This window comes from Bos taurus, chromosome 8, assembly GCF_002263795.3.
Source record: "Bos taurus isolate L1 Dominette 01449 registration number 42190680 breed Hereford chromosome 8, ARS-UCD2.0, whole genome shotgun sequence".
Lineage (NCBI taxonomy): Eukaryota > Metazoa > Chordata > Mammalia > Artiodactyla > Bovidae > Bos > Bos taurus.
The window spans coordinates 28,685,114-28,702,255 of record NC_037335.1 but is presented as its reverse complement, the minus strand read 5'-3'; the positions used below and the strand labels follow the sequence as shown (position 1 = coordinate 28,702,255).

The 17,142-nt window shown below is 37.2% G+C and overlaps 1 protein-coding gene across 8 annotated transcripts in view; it reads left to right on the top strand.

Annotated features, from left to right (window-relative positions):
- The window catches only part of CCDC171 (coiled-coil domain containing 171), a 341,254-nt gene that overhangs the window by 69,915 nt on the left and 254,197 nt on the right, over nucleotides 1-17,142 (top strand). For all 8 annotated transcript variants that reach the window (XR_009495531.1, XM_003586376.6, XM_059889397.1 and 5 more), the window contains 2 exons: nucleotides 5,355-5,515; nucleotides 12,429-12,567. Coding sequence is in view for 7 of the 8 variants with exons in the window: in XM_003586376.6 (XP_003586424.2) it covers nucleotides 5,355-5,515; nucleotides 12,429-12,567 (300 nt within the window). In the remaining variant the exon portion in view is untranslated. The remainder of the gene's footprint in view (nucleotides 1-5,354; nucleotides 5,516-12,428; nucleotides 12,568-17,142) is intronic.

Sequence of the window (17,142 nt, the reverse complement as noted above, 5' to 3'; positions counted from 1 at the left end):
ATATAGTTAAAAATTAGCATTTGATACTCAGTACTATAGCTTAGAAAAAAACCAAAAATGTATATTTGAATCATATATTTATAAATATTCACATTCTATTGTTTTCCTCTATTTCTTTGCATTGATCGCTGAGGAAGACTTTCTTATCTCTCCTTGCTATTCTTTGGAACTCTGGATTCAAATGGGTATATCTTTCCTTTTCTCCTTTGCTTTTTGTCTCTTTTCTTTTTATAGCTATTTGTAAGGCCTCCTCAGACAGTCTTTTTTACATTTCTTTTTCTTGGGGATGTTCTTGATCCCTGTCTCCTGTACAGTGTCACAAACCTCCGACCATAGTTCATTAGGCACTCGGTCTATCAGATCTAGTCCCTTAAATCTATTTCTCACTTCCACTGTATAGTCATAAGGGATTTGATTTATGTCATACCTGAGTGGTCTAGTGGTTTTCCCCACTTTCTTCAATTTAAGTCTGAATTTGGCAATAAGGAGTTCATGATCTGAGCCACAGTCCACTCCCGGTCTTGTTTTTCCTGACTGTATAGAGCTTCTCCATCTTTGGGTGCAAAGGATATAATCAGTCTGATTTCGGTGTTGACCATCTGGAGATGTTCATGTATAGAGTCTTCTCTTGTGTTGTTGGAAGAGGGTGTTTATTGTGACCAGTGAGTTCTCTTGGCAGAACTCTGTTATCCTTTGCCCTGCTTCATTCTGTACTCCAAGGCCAAATTTACCTGTTACTCCAGGTGTTTCTTGACTTCCTACTTTTGCATTCCAGTCCCCTATAATGAAAAGGACATCTTTTTTGGGTGTTAGTTCTAGAAGGTCTTGTAAGTCTTCATAGAATCATTCAATTTCAGCTTCTTCAGCGTTACTGGTTGGGGCATACACTTGGATTACCATGATATTGAATGGTTTGCCTTGGAAACAGAGATCATTCTGTCGCTTTTGAGATTGCATCCAAGTACTGCATTTTGGACTCTTTTGCTGACTATTATGGCTACTCCATTTCTTCTAAGGGATTCCTGCCCGCAGTAGTAGATATAATGGTCATCTGAGTTAAATTCATTCAGAAAATTAAGATCATGGCATCCGGTCCCATTACTTCATGGCAAATACATGGGGAAACAGCGGAAACAGTGGCTGACTTTATTTTTCTGGGCTCCAAAATCACTGTGGTTGGTGATTGCAGCCATGAAATTAAAAGACGCTTACTCCTTGGAAGGAAAGTTATGACCAACCTAGACAGCATATGAAAAAGCAGAGACATTACTTTGCCAACAAAGGTCCGTCTAGTCAAAGCTATGGTTTTTCCAGGAGTCACGTATGGATGTGGGAGTTGGACTATAAAGAAAGCTGAGTGCCGAAGAATTGATGCTTTTATACTGTGATGTTGGAGAAGACTCTTGAGAGTCCCTTGGACTGCAAGGAGATCCAACCAATCCATCCTAAAGGAGATCAGTTGTGGGTGTTCATTGGAAAGACTGATGTTGAAGCTGAAACTCCAATCCTTTGGCCACCTGATGTGAAGAGCTGACTCATTGGAAAAGGCCCTGATGCTGGGAAAGATTGAGGGCAGAAGGAGAAGGGGACGACAGAGGGTGAGATGGCTGGATTGCTTCACCAACACAATGGACATGGGTTTGGATAAACTCCGGGAGATGGTGATGGACGGGGAGGCCTGGCGTGCTGTAGTTCATGGGGTCGCAAAGAGTCGGACACGACTGAGTGACTTAAGTTGTTGTAATTAATCACCATCTTATCATAAACTGTTAAAAAGTTAAAAATATGCTTGAAGTATTCTGTTATTAAATTTGTTTAGATAAATGTCATAAAAATGAGAAAGCAGATTTGGAAGAGCTGACTCAGAATTGTCTGTCTAGTTTTCTTCTGATTGGTTTATCATTTGTGATTGAATGTACATATTTTCTGAAAGAACAAACCAATGTAGGTAGAAGAAATATTTTCTAGACATGTCATTTTACTTATAAACACTGGATTTAGACATCAGTCAGTTCAGTCACTCAGTTGTGTCCAACTCTTTGCAACCCCATGGACTGCAGCATGCCAGGCTTCCCTGTCCATCACCAACTCCTGGAGCTTGCTCAAACTCATGTCCATCGAGTTGGTGATGCCATCCAACCATCTCATCTTCTGTCATCCCCTTCTCCTCCTGCCTTCAATCTTTCTCAGCATCAGGTCTTTTCCAAAGAGTAAGTTCTTCACATCAGGTGGCCAAAGTGTTAGAGTTTCAGCTTCAGCATCAGTCCTTCCAATGAATATTCAGGATTGATTTCCTTTAGGATTGACTGGTTTGATCTCCTTGCAGTGCAAGGAACTCTGAAGAGTCTTCTCCAACACTACAGTTCAAAATGTCAGTTCTTCAGCACTCAGATTTCTTTATGGTCCAACTCTCACATCCATACATGACTAGTAGAAAAATTATAGCTTTGACTAGACAGACCTTTGTTGTCAAAGTAATGTCTTTGCTTTTTAATGTGCTGTCTGGGTTGGTTAGAGCTTTTCTTTCAAGGAGCAAGCGTCTTTTAATTTCATGGCTGCAGTCACCATCTGCAGTGATTTTTGGAGCCCAAGAAAATAAAATCTGTCATTGTTTCCATTGTTTTCCTGTCTGTTTGCCATGAAGTGATAGGACTGGATGCCATGATCTTAGTTTTCTGAATGTTGAGTTTTAAGCCAACTTTTTCACTCTCCTCTTTCACTTTCGTCAAGAGGCTCTTTAGTTCTTCGCTTTCTGCCATAAAGGTGGTGTCATCTGCATATATGAGGTTACTGATGTTTCTCCCAGAAATCTTGATTGCAGCTCGTGCTTCATCCAGCCCTGCATTTCACATGATATACTCTGCAAAGAAATAAGCATGGTGACAATATACAGCCTTGATGTACTCCTTCCCAATTTTGAACTAGTCTGTTGTTTCATGTGCAGTTCTAACTAATGCTCCTTGACCTGCATACAGATTTCTCAGGAGAAAGGTCAGGTGGTCTGGTATTCCCATCTCTTTAAGAATTTTCCACAGTTTGTTGTGATCCACATAGTCAAAAGCTTTAGTGTAGTCAATGAAGCAGAAGTAGATGTTTTTCTGGAATTCTCTTGCTTTTTCTATGATCCAAAGGATGTTGGTTTTTTGATCTCTGGTTCCTCTGCCTTTTCTAAATCCAGCTTGAACATCTGAAAGTTCTTGGTTCACGTACTTTTGAAGCCTGGCTTGGAAAATTTTGAGCATTACTTTACTAGCGTGTGAAATGAGTGCAACTGGGCGGTAGTTTGAGCATTCTTTGGCATTGCCTTTCTTTGGGATTGGAGTGAATACTGACCTTTTCCAGTCCTGTGGCCACTGCTGAGTTTTCCAAATTTGTTGGCATATTGAGTGTAGCACTTTCACAGCATTATCTTTTAGGATTTGAAATAGCTAAGCTAGAATTCTATCGCCTCCACTGGTTTTGTTCATAGTATGCTTCCTAAGTAAGGCCCACTTAGCACTCCAGCATATCTGACTGTAGGTGAGTGATCTCATCATTGTGGTTATCTGTGTCATGAAGATCTTTTTGAGTATATTCTTCTATAGATTTAGATATAACAACAACGAAAAATTAAGTTTGAAAGATCAAATTTGAAAATGTACAAAGCCATATCTAGTCTACTACCTTAGTTTAGTGTAAGAGAACAAATATTTCAATTGAAGTATTTTTGGATAATTATTGTTGGTGATTATTATTTGTGTGGATTTATTTATGCAGCGTTTCCCAGGCTTCCTTTCTTGGTGAGTTCATTTTTCCTAAACGGGTTGTCTTTTGCCATGCCTGGAAGGCTTGTGTCCTGCAGAGTTCCCTTGGGCCTGTTGCTGTGACAGGATGCACTTGCCACATTGTGCTACTCTGTCCTCTCCTAACAAGAGCTAAGACTGTGTACTGTCATGATAATTGTATCATTATAATTGTATACATGATAATTGTATCATATATCATGAGCATTGGCTCATTGCCTGGCAGGTATTAAGTACCTAATAAATATTTATCTAAACACTTAGTAAATAATTAGTATGTATTTATATTTAATGATAAATACATGTTAATATTAAATGGATATTGTCCCATTAGATCTTTGTAGCCACCCTGTAGAATCTGTGTATTCTTTCTTGTTATTATTTACTGTTTACAGATGAGGACCCTCAGGCGTTTGGAGTTTAACATGCCAGAGGGCACTTAAGTTTATTTGTAGAGCTGTGACTCAAACCTGAGTCTTATGGTTCTAAAGCACATTTTCTGTCTAGTTTAAAGCACTTTCCCCCCTATCTCTCTCCTTTTTTGAGCTTTAGCAAACTATTGTTTTTATTCTGAACTTAATTTTCTGAAAAAATAAAATATCTATGTAGTTCAAAAATCAAAACAAAATTAAGTGGTCAAAAATTTATTTAATTCTTGTCCCTCCTGTTGTTTACCTCACTTGCCTGCTATCTTTCCTTGTGTTTTTTCCCTCCAAAATACAGCATACTACGTATGATGATCTAGACTTTGCTCTTCCCAGTATACGTTAACACTACATAGAGAACCACATGGAGAACTTTCCAGAAGTTGTTTCGTTGCCTTTTTACAGCTATAAGTTATTCTTCTATGGGTGTGCACTTTATCTATTCTACTGTTGGCAGGAAATTATTATTCTCTAAAATTTCAAGTACGTTTAAAAGTAGAGAGAAGAGTAAAATGAACTCCCTGTTTACCGATCACTCAGCTTCAGGACTTGCCTCACAGGCCAGTTGTGTTTTGGCTATTAACCCTCTTCTACTCTTCCACTCCAAAATTATTTTGAAGAAAATCCCAGATATCATATTATTACACCTAGATATAGTTTAGTCAAATAGTGTTGTTTGATAATAAAATTTTACTGTTCTACAGTAAGAAATCCCCAAGAGTAAAAAGATTTATTAGCTTTGTTGGGCTTAAAAGATGTTCATATAACAATATTTCTCAAAAGAGGGGAAGGATACTTCTCTCCAATTTTCAAAAACCACCTAATTTATTATGTTTATACAGGAATGTCCAAATGAGCTACTAGATCAAAATTAGGCACTTTGACGGGACGGGTTATATTGTATCTGCCGGTCCTTTTTCATAGCACAGTTAAGTCTGTATTCTTCCACTCTTCTTCTTTTCTACTACACATGTTGAGAAAGGGAATAAACTGCCTCTTGTTTATTTTCTTTGTTTTAAACCAAAACCAGAAAGAAAGACTTGTTTGGATGAATGATAATTAGCTGTTTGATAAAGTATTCTATTCAATTTGAGATTGGTACAAGTGTTTCCTTGCTTGCTTCAATTACTTTTCTGTTATCTGGTAGTTACGGATTCGAGACCTTGAAGGAGCTTTGCAGGTAGAGAAGGCCAGCCAAGCAGAAGCTGTTGCCGATTTGGAAATGATCAAGAATGAATTCAAAGAAGTTGAAAGTGCATATGAGCGAGAAAAGCATAATGCACAGGAGAGCTTTGCAAAACTAAACGTGTAAGTGTTATACTGTAAAACTCTCTAAATTAATATTAAGAGTTTATGAAATCTACACGACTATGAATGCATAGTAGTAGGTAAATATAGAAGTGCTCTGTTGGGTTTTGAAGTATTATGGCAATTCCAAGTAGTCTCAGAAACGCAGAAATACTTTCTTATACGAGAAAGTAAATATGTTAATGTATTTTTATATTGTGTTTGCTGATGTAATACAGCAAACACAATATATATCTTTAAGGCCTTGACTTCTAGGTCTCCTAAGTGAGCTATGTAGTAAATGGGTAATGTTGGAGATTTTCTCAAGCTGTAAAAATAAAGGTAGGAGTGATCCTGCTACTGGGGCTAGCATGTGTGTGGCTCACTTCATACCTAGCATTGCACGGCTTTGTTTCATTTATGTAGTGGCCTGTGAGGTAGCTACAGTTTTTTATCCCTGTTTTACAGATATGAAAACTGAGCCTGAAGAGGATAAGGACACACAGCTATTAGTGGGAGGGTCAGGATCTTTCTGACTCCTGTTGATTTTAATCTTTTTCAGTTCAGAAGTCTTTCATCTGAAAAGTCCTGTGAAATGCTTTAAGAAGTTTATAGTGGCTCAACATGTTTCCAAAAAATAATAGTACATGTTTTAAGCCATTTGCTCTCAGAGAGAGAAATGTGTACCACCGTTGGTATATAATATGATAATAGGTCAATACATTAGTTATGTTTTTATTTTTAATGTTCATTTCTACTTATGGCAGATAATGGTTTTCCATTTACAGATGTAATATAAAGTTTCCTTTTAAAATACTTCATTTAGCTTATAATGTGAGTTAATTTTTAAAAAAAGTATTGTTTAGAGTTGTATGGCAGAAATGATAAAGATGGCACTTGAAAGGCTGAAGTTTGAAAAAATGTAAAACTCTGTAATTACTTTTATTAGTAATGATTATAATACATTGAATGAGTAATTCTTGACTGAGTTTTCTTGCTTCCTCTAGAATGATTTAAATGATAGTCTGTGATTCTACAGACTTATACCCTTTTATTTCCTTTGAACCATGTGATTCTAAGGACTTGTATGTACCCTTTTATTTCCTTTGAACCATATCCCAATCAAGTTATTACAATAATAACTTGATTCTGTTATTCTAAGGACTTGTACCCTTTTATTTCCTTTGAACCATATCCTGAATCTGCACATTTAAATATGTTTGAAGGGCCTTTATGTAGTATATAGCACAGGCTTCTTTACTGTTGCTTTGAGGTAATGATTATGACCTACTAGTGAAACTGTAAGAAGTTAGACTGTACTCCCAACGATCAAAGCTTTCCCACAATAAAATAATGGGCTTCTTTGGGGGAACTAGTAAGCTCTCTGCCTTGGAATGTTCGAAACAGTAGGTAGATGATTCTTTATCACATATTCTGAAGATTTGAGTCCTGCAAATTAGATTCAGTTCAGTTCAGTCGCTCAGTCGTGTCTGACTCCTTGCGACCCCATGAATCGCAGCACGCCAGGCCTCCCTGTCCATCACCAACTCCCGGAGTTCACCCAGACTCACGTCCATCGAGTCAGTGATGCCATCCAGCCATCTCATCCTCTGTTGTCCCCTTCTCCTCCTGCCCCCAATCCCTCCCAGCATCAGAGTCTTTTCCAATGAGTCAACTCTTTGCATGAGGTGGCCAAAGTACTGGAGTTTCAGCTTTAGCATCATTCCTTCCAAAGAAATCCCAGGGCTGATCTCCTTCAGAATGGACTGGTTGGATCTCCTTGCAGTTCAAGTGACTCTCAAGAGTCTTCTCCAACACCACAGTTCAAATGCATCAATTCTTCAGTACTAAGCCTTCTTCACAGTCTAACTCTCACATCCATACATGACCACAGGAAAAACCATAGCCTTGACTAGAAGAATTTTAAGATACCCACTTACTTTTAAGCTCTAAGATTTTAATCTATGTACTTTTAAAATTGGACCCCAGAGCAAATTTTTTCCTTGAGTTTGTTTGGCTATTACCTGTGCTTTTTGGTGCTTGAAAAATTTTACTCAAGTTTTGTGTTCCAATAAGCAGAAACTAACAGTTCTGAATACTAGTTATGTATTCCAGCTAAGCTAACTAAACTAACAATCCTCAATGTTTTAACATATGTCCCTTGTCTGTTCTTCATCCCTATATAACTGTGCTGTAATATAAGTTAATAATAATGAATAAAGAGAAAACAGTAAGTAGTAATTAAAGCCCACTGCTTATCGGTAGTTCCTATGACTTCTCTTCCTCCATCCTGTCTTCTGTTTCATTGTACATGGTATTACAGCCACCTCTTTTCCATTTATCTGTGGTTTGAGAAAGAATGAGATGACATGAAGGATGATTAGGTAAGTTATTTGATTTTCTACTTGTTCAGTTCAGTTCAGTCGCTCAGTTGTGTCTGACTCTTTGCAACCCCATGGACTGCAGCACAGCAGGCTTCCCTGTCCATCACCAGCTCCTGGAGCTTACTCAAACTCATGTGCATCGAGTTGGTGATGCCATCCGACTATCTCATCCTCTGTCATCCCCTTTTCCTTCTGCCTTCAATCTTTCTCAGCATCAGGGTCTTTTCCAATGGGTCAGTTCTTCGCATCAGGTGGCCAAAGTATTGGAGTTTCAGCTTCAGCATCAGTCCTTCCAATGAATGTTCAGGATTGGTTTCCTTTAGGATGGACTGATTGGATCTCCTTGCAGTCCAAGGGACTCTCAAGAGTCTTCTCCAACACTACAGTTCAAAACGTCAATTCTTCGGCACTCAGCTTGCTTTATGGTCCAACATACAGTCACATCCATATATGACTACTTGTATTCTTGATTCTTTTTCAGGAATCTTCTTTAAAATCTTTTAGAGTCACAAATTCTCAAGAATTAATTTTTCAAAGTAGTTCTAAGTTTTGGATAATGTATTTCAAAGTGAGAATTGATATTTTAGGTCTTTAGGGTAAATAATACCTTTACAATAATATCTTTACAAATAATACCTTTAATGTACAATTTTGAGAGCAGTGAGTGCTGGAGTAGGAGATTGTTTTACCTGTTGGGTAGAACTGATTTAGCAATTGATAAGAGGTTTCAGAGGAAATGCTGTCTGACCCTTGCAGGTGGCTAAGGTTTTTATACTTCTCTTTCCTCCCAGGTATGTCTAGGTGGGAATCTTATTAAAAGGCAGGAAGAAAAACTGTGTGTTATTCAGAGTTTTAATTTTGGTCAACAGTTTCATAACAGTGAATATTCCTATGTGAAACTATTTTGGATGGGATATATATTTATATGTATATAGGTAGAATATACATATGTATCCCTGGAGGAGGCCATGGCAACCCACTGTAGTACTCTTGCCTGGAGAATCTCATGGACAGAGGAGCCTGGCAGGCTATACAGTCCATGGGATTGCAAAGAGTCAGACACTACTGAAGCGACTGAGCAAGCACACACACATACATATGTATTAGCTGGAATATGTGTATATATTTTAGCATACTATTATGTATGGAATATTACATGTAATAATATAACAAATAAAATTGTTATGTATTAAAGATACCTTTCAAAGAACTCAGCTAGGAATTTGAACAATAACAGGCTATATTAGCAAATATATAATGTATAATTTAGGTAGAATATATATACTCTATATTTCTCTAATAAATTTTCTTAGTTGTAAATTTTTTTCCATTGAAAACTTGCAGTGTAAAATGAAAATCTTTCAATAATCTTTTTATTTTAACTCTTTCAAATATCAGATTATCATTAACTGTAGTAACTGATTGTTGGGCAATGGTAGGGAAAAGATCCTCATAATTCTTAAATCTAGTTTAACTTTAAATTCAGTTTAAAATAACACTAGTCAAAGATATGATACCCATCAGACTTAATCTAAATTTATTTAATTTATTCCATTCAATATTTAGGGACTTCATTTTTCTAAATATATCAACCAAAAGTGTAAAAAGAACAAAGTATTATAACCCATGTGCTAATATTATTGTTCATATTCTTGCCGAAAAATGGCCTGAAGATGGCTGTTTGTTAAAACAGCTGCACAGTTGTCAAATTCTTATCTGAGCTCTGAAGGAAAAGAATGGTAATCCAGTAGCAAAGAAGGCATTTTTTTTTTGAAAGAAGGCATCTTAACTACAAGTTTCCTTTTCCCTTTCCTTTCTTGACAAAATCCTCCATCTGTCAAGTCCTGACTCTTCTCTATTGGATTCAAAGAGACTGGGGCTTCCTTGAATTTTCATCATACTCCCCCTGCCAATTAACACTTGTACATAATCTAAAAAGTGAAATAGTACTGTTAAGCTCATGAAAAGCCATGTCTTGTTACCCCGTTGCTCTCTGTGACTGGTTTCTTCTCCTTTGAAGCAACTGCTTTCAATTCTTACAAGCTGTTTCTGGCGTTTAACTTTGTATTGCTGAATAACATGCATATTGTGCCATGTTTTCAGCTTCTCTTTCTAGATGTTACCTGGTGGCCTCTACTTATTTATCTGTTGTGCACCTTGACCACCTAGCACAGGCTTATTTCTTCCGTCCTCCCATCCTTTCAGTAGGGTTGTATTTTAGGATATTTTTTCTACTATTTTCTGACCCCTCATATTTATTTTTCCTTTATACAACGTTTTCTTATATTTTTTGTTGTTTATTGTCTGTCTTCCTATGTAGAGAGGAGCTTTGTTTTGTTCACTGCTTTCCCTGAACTCCAAACTAGTGCTTGGCACACAAGAGCTGCAAAGTAAAGAGTTGCTGAATGATCAAATGCATGATAGTTAATATCTCGTTTTATGTTGGATTAGTTTGTATGCACCAATCAATAAATTATTCTTAAACTCTCTAACAGAGCTGAAAATCTCTCATTATTTTTCTGCACCTCAGAAATTCTGTCATTGTTAGTTTCTTCTAAGATGTATCACTGTTGGAGTCTTCTTTCCATTCCCTTCTTTCTGGACAAATTGTTTTGCAGGCTTTGTGTCACAGTCATCCTTAGGATTCCTCTTCATCATCATCCGAAGCATTCCCTTTACTTCTCTTTGATAATGGATCTCTTCTTTACTAATCTCATGCCCATCTTCCTTGTCTGATTTACTCTCTTGTAGTTTCTTGAGGAATTACACATCAGAGGAAAACTTTTAAAACTTGCATTCTGAAAATGTCAAAATGTAGTTGATCTTTACCCTTTGTCATAGTTTTGTTGGCTGTTTATTCAATTCTTCTATCAAGAAGTCCGAAGTTATTTGATTACCTATTGTTTGTTTGTGGCCCTTGCTTTTCTCTGGAAACTTGGACAGAGTGGCCACCAAGTCTGGAAACATAGGTGCCTGTCTTGAAATGGTTTAGTGATGTTACATTATAACACATGATAAAATAATACTAATAATGTGTATTTCTGTGCTCTATGGACACAGTGTGGAATCTTCTCTTTGTTCATGGTGTTCTTAAACGTCACGATGATGGGCCTGGCATGGACTATTTTCCATTAGTGCTGGGAAGTCACTGAGCTCTTTCAGTTTTAGAGTTATAAATAATTCATTTTTGGGAAAATGTCATTTATATGTTGGGATTCCTGGATCGATGTTTGTATCTTTTCTCTACTTTGATCCATTTTTTGTTGTTTAGTTCTGCTTTCTGAGAAGTTGATATAAATGTCTCCTCTAATCTGTCTATAAGTGTTTAAATTCTACCCTCCCTACAATGGAATATTCTTTTTTTTTTTTTTAAGAAAAAAGCTTTATTTCTCTAGTTGCGGTGAGTGGGGTAACTCTAGTTGCGGTGCCTGGGCTTCTTACAGTGGCTTCTCTTGTTGCAGAGCACAGGATCTAGGGCCTGGGGGCTCAGTAGCTGTGGTTCCTGGGCTCTAGAGCGCAGGCTCGATAGCTGTGGTACACGGGCTTTGTTGCGCTTCGGCACGTGGACTCTCCCTGCACCAGAGATTGAACCTGAGTCTCCTGCATTGGCAGGTGGATTATATCCCACTGAGTCACAGGGAATCCCCAGTGTTGGAGTATTCTTGATTCAAGGAAGAAAGTACCAAAGGGTTGGCAGTAGACTTGTCTCTGTTCCACCCTAGAGCAAGAAATGTTGACTGATCAGAGTAAGATCATGTGCCATTCAAAAATGAGCTCTTCATTTGATTATAGCCTGAGCACAGCATGGATTTGGTTATACTGAGTCACCTTGCCTCCAATATTACAGCTTAAAAGTTATAGGAAACTGATCTATTGCATTTATCAGGAAGATGCCAGATTAAAAATAGTGGCAACTCTTTAATTTGAAACACAGCAAATTTTGAACTAAAATACTCCCAAACTTCTTGTCATTTTATGTCCCAAAAGAATGTAAATTCAATTTAATGCTACCTTGAGCAAAATGTAAATAGGCAGGCAAATCCTTTGAAAAGAAATTTATGTTTTCACAGTGAACATAAATGATTATTAAAAATTATCCTTGCTTTTGGACTTTTCATGTTACTGTACCAGTTCTACTTGCATGAACACTCAGAAATAAAACATTTGTGTCATTTCCCAAGTTATACTTTAATTTGAAAGTGGTTTGATAGGACTGCTTTCTGTTTTGAGGCAGTCTCTGAGCTAATTCAACTGCGGTGGGTGGGGTTTGTTAATCATAAATAATGGTGAATCAACACTAACCAAATCCATTTTGCTTGTAGCCTTGGGTATAGTACAAATGTCTGTTATCAAAATGGGGGTATTATTATGTTAGAGTCCTTCATTTAAGAATGTATAATTCTTTTTATTTGCAAAAATGAGAAGTGGTCTTTAAAACCTTTGGTCATGAAACCATGATATATAGTACATCTGCCCTTTGTGTTAAAGTTGTATAATAAGACCTGATAAAACATATTTGAAAAACCTGCTCTGGCACTTTAACCTTTCAGATTAGAAAGAGAGTATTTCTCCAAAAACAAGAAACTCAATGAAGAAATTGAGGAACAGAAGAAAGTAATTCTAGACCTTTCAAAGAGACTCCAGTATAATGAGAAAAGTTGCAGTGAATTACAGGAAGAACTTGTAATGGTAAGATAAAAAAGAAAACCCTATGGCAATTACTTTATTGGTTCAAATTTGATGTTTAGTAGGATTTTTTCTCACTACATGCCATGAGATAATTGTATGAAAGTAGTTTTAGTGACATTGATATAAAAATTTAAAACTGGAGATGCTATTTACCACAAAGCTATTCATAATAAAACATCTCTTCTTTGAAATAATTGGGAAAATGAAATGAATTAATAGAATGTCTGAATTATAGAATGTTTTAAAATTTATTCAGGGTTTTTCTTTTTTTTTTAAAGTATATAAAACAGTATTACCTACATGGAAGCAGGGTTAGGGTTTAAAATCAGTAGATCTAATGATTTCAAAGACTCCCTTTTGTAATCATGTTGAACCTGATCACTCTGTCTCCATTCCCCAATAATCGAGCCTTCACACCGTCACCAAATTTATCTTTTTCAAGTATTGATCTGTTCTTGTCACCTTCCATTTATTAAAAAGCCATCAATATCTCCCTGTTGCTTTCAGAGCAGCCCCAGCTTCTTGCTGTGTAATCTAAGGCACTTTTGTCTGTGGCTCTATGTTAACTTTTCCAGCTTCTTCTGTTGCTATTGTCCTCTCCTTATCTTGCTTCAGCCACATTAAAGTACTCTTGGCTTCCTAAACACATGCTGTATCTTCATGTCATTTTACTTTTGTTCAGGCTGTTCACATTTTTTGACCCACAGGTCTGAGATGTTCGTTCTCTTTTCTTTTAATATTTGTAAATCTCCTGTGATGGTGATGCAAGACGCCTCTGATGTCGTGTAGTCTGTGAAGCTTGCTGTGGTTCCATCTCTTCTTCTTTTCATCCACCTAAAGTCAGAGTTCTGCCCCTCCCAAGTTTGTATTTCTTTAATGGTTTAGTATCTCTATCATAACACCAGAATCTGCTGTGTATTACCTCTGCCTAGAAATCGAGAGTGCATTGAGGTTAACTTTGTTTTACATGCCAAGTTTCCACAGTAGTACTTGCCTCAGTAAACATTTGTTGGATGGCTTTGTTTATTTAGTTGATGCAGTGTACTCCTACTCTGCTATTTGTTGGGAACCTCAGGAAGGAGGCCATAACGTTTATAGTAGTACCCTGTTTCCTCTTTGTCTTGCTCCCCACATATATACTTTTCCCAGAGACTTGGTTACTTCACTTTCAATTATATTCCACAGCTCTTAGTGATGTTAGTTTCTGAGGAAAATGAATATTTTTTCCCTTGTCCAGCAAGATAGAAACTCAGGGTTATACTAAGAAGTGGTGGTCAAATCAGTGCTGCCTGGTTATAAAGTAATGATGAATGATGAGATAGAAAAGTAATGATGGGATAACATTTAAACTCTTTAAATGAACCAGTGTTATACACAGGCAGGTGATCCTCTATCTGTCTTGCTTCAGTCATATTAGAGGACTCTTAGCTTCCTGTTTTTCATATCTTCTTGCTATTTATTTTCATATCTCCTTGCTTCCATTCTAGTTGTTCATATTTTTGACCCACATTGACTGAAACACTTCTTTTTCCTTAACAAATGTCTGTATACCCTCTAATGTTGAACTCTGTTTCCGTTTAACTCAGGATATCCAGTTGGTTCTGATTAAGGGATTGTTATCATTGCTTTTACCCTGGTTGAATTTGTAGTTTGAGTACTCTCGATGTGGGGTTTTAGGAAGTTTAGAGTTCTCTGTGTAGCAGTTGTTGTTGTTCATTTGCCAAGTTGTGTCCGACTCCTTGTGACCTCATGGACTGCAGCACACCAGTCTCCCTGTCACTCACCATCTCCCAAAGTTTGCTATATTATTGAGTAGAAAGAAAAATGTTGCAGAATCATATGTCTAGTAGAACCCAGTTTGGTTTGTTTTTGGCTTGTTGCTGTCGTTCACTGTGTGGCATACTGTAGTGCCTCTTCACTGTGACGTGCTGCCCTCAATTCCATGGGCACCCCACCTCTTCACTCCTGGTTCTGGAAGGTGAATCATGGCGGAGAAAAACTTGTTAGAGTCATTGAGCTGAGTCTTAGTCTTGCTGTGCTTACTTATTAGATGCTGTAATCAAATAGTTTGGAAAGAGAGTGGTAACTGAGAATGCAGTGGTGAAGACCTAGTCACCAGTATAAGTTGGCGTGCATCCTCCCGACTCTGGTCTTCTAGCACTCCAGTGACAAGGTAGAAAATAAAAGAAGGCTGGCTGAATTCACCACTGAGCTCAGGATGCTTTGTGATTACAAATAATTTACTCGGTGCCAACAGGTATTTCTTTTTTAACTTTCGCAGTTTGGTGGATGGTCTGAAAAAAAGGTGAGTTGCAGCTCATTCACAACCTCCGTTTGCTTGTTTGAACCCTTGACACTCAACCTGTAAAACACTGTTGTTCTGACTAGTAGAAGAGCCAGTGGGATGTTCAGAAACAAATTCAAGTGCAGCTTAAGTAATTGACAGTTCATATGGTTCAGCCTAACTATTCATATGTTCCTCTCTCTGTTTCTTCACCTCTCTTAAAGCCTTAGCTTTATGTCTTATTTTCTTCCATTGCTTTTGTTTTGTTTCCCAGGTGGTGCTAGTGGTAAAGCACCAACCTGCCAATGCAGGAGACATGGGTTCAGTCCCTGTGTAGGGAAGATTGCCGGGAAGAGGGAATGGCAGTCCACTCCAGTATTCTTGCCTAGTGAATCCCATGGATAGAGGTGCCTGGTGGGCTATGGTCCATGGGGTCACAAAGACTCAGACCCGACTGAAGCGGCTTAGCATGCATTATTTATTAGCTTTATCTTTTAGCTTGTTCTGTTTTATTCTTATTAGAACAGTTGCTTTCTGTCCCTTTACTTGACCATAATATGAAATTAAAAAAAAATTAATTAAAATTTATTTACTGAAAACACTATTACTTTGAATAGTAAGTGCAGTGTTTTCTTTTTAATAAAGAAGTCTGTCCATGGAATTCTCCAGGCAAGAATACTGGAGTGGGTAGCCATTCCCTTTCCAAGGGGGTCTTCCTAACCCAGGGATTGAACCTGGGTCTCCTGCATTGCAGCAGATTCTTTACCATCTGAGCCACTAGTGAAGCTTCTTAATGAAAATTCTTTTACTTTAAATAGTAAGTACAGTATTTTCTGTTTAATAAAAAATTCATCTGTTGCTTTTCATAAATATATTTTTGGGTACATATATCTTTATTTCCTTTAATTTTTTAGTAGGTTAGTAGCCTTTGAGTTTGGAGAAGGCAATGGCACCCCACTCCAGTACTCTTGCCTGGAGAATCCCATGGACAGAGGAGCCTGGTAGGCTGCAGTCCATGGGGTCGCTAGGAGTCAGACACGACTGAGCGACTTCACTTTCACTTTTCACTTTCATGCATTGGAGAAGGAAATGGCAACCCACTCCAGTGTTCTTGCCTGGAGAATCCCAGGGACAGGGGAGCCTGGTGGGCTGCCGTCTATGGGGTTGGACAGAGTCAGCAGCCTCAGCAGCAGTGACTCAGCAGCAGCAGCCTTTGAGTTGAGAGGGTAATCTTACAAATTTCTCTCTAAGGAGATATCTATCAAATTAAAAATTTTAAACCATAAAAATGGAATTTTTTGGTTTTGTGTCCTCAAAGTCTGTTATTTTTGTTTTGAGTTCATAATTGTTTTTGACTGAGGAGAGAATAACATAAGAGGAGGCTTTTACTTTTTGCCTTTGGAAATAAAATTTTGTTTTAATGACATCCTATGATCCTGCGTACCCTAGTGTGTCTTTCCCACAGTTACATTTCTTTCGAACATAATAGTTTCAGTTTTTATAGAATATAGATGGGAAGTATAAATTAGCTACAGCTAATTTTTCTCTCCCTTTGAGCTAACAGCTTGTTTTCTAGTTTAGGTCACATTCATGGCCATTATTCAAATCTTGGTCTTTATTTTCTCTGTTGCATTGTAAGAGAAAATTAAAGCCATTTTCTTCTATAGGTTTACTAGTAAGACCAAGGTGTTATTATAATATGCAAAGACTTCAGGAAGTTTTGAGACTTAAAAATAACAATTGTATAACCGAAGGTCGCTTAGCCTTTCAGAACTGGAAGACGCCATCGAGATCATCTAGGTCAGGATACACACAGAGTCAATAAACTGGTTGCAAAGTGATAGCTCCCCTGTTACAAAAGATAAAAATTAAATATAGAATGTAATTTTGGAAAAGTTCAAACTGGGTTTGTTGAGTCTTCTCTTGGTATTTAAGGAATACAGCCAACATTAATTGTGCTTTTATGTTCGTGAAATTTCTCTATTCAATTTATGAATTTAGAAGATATGATTAACAAATGAGTAGTATATATTATTGTTTTTAATGTCATAGTATTAATAGAATTTCAACATAGGACATCTAGGGATTTAACAAAAGTAGTTTCATGTTATGTGTTGTACACTATTGAATTCGACTTTAAAAAGTTTTGATTAAAATTGAACTATTCATTTTAAATTCTTTGAATTTAATAATGATTTAATCAGCTACTAAATAAAACCGAATTTCTAGTTTAAGCTGCTTAGTGATGATGCTTATTAAAGCCCACCAGAGGCTCAGGAGATCCAGTTGGG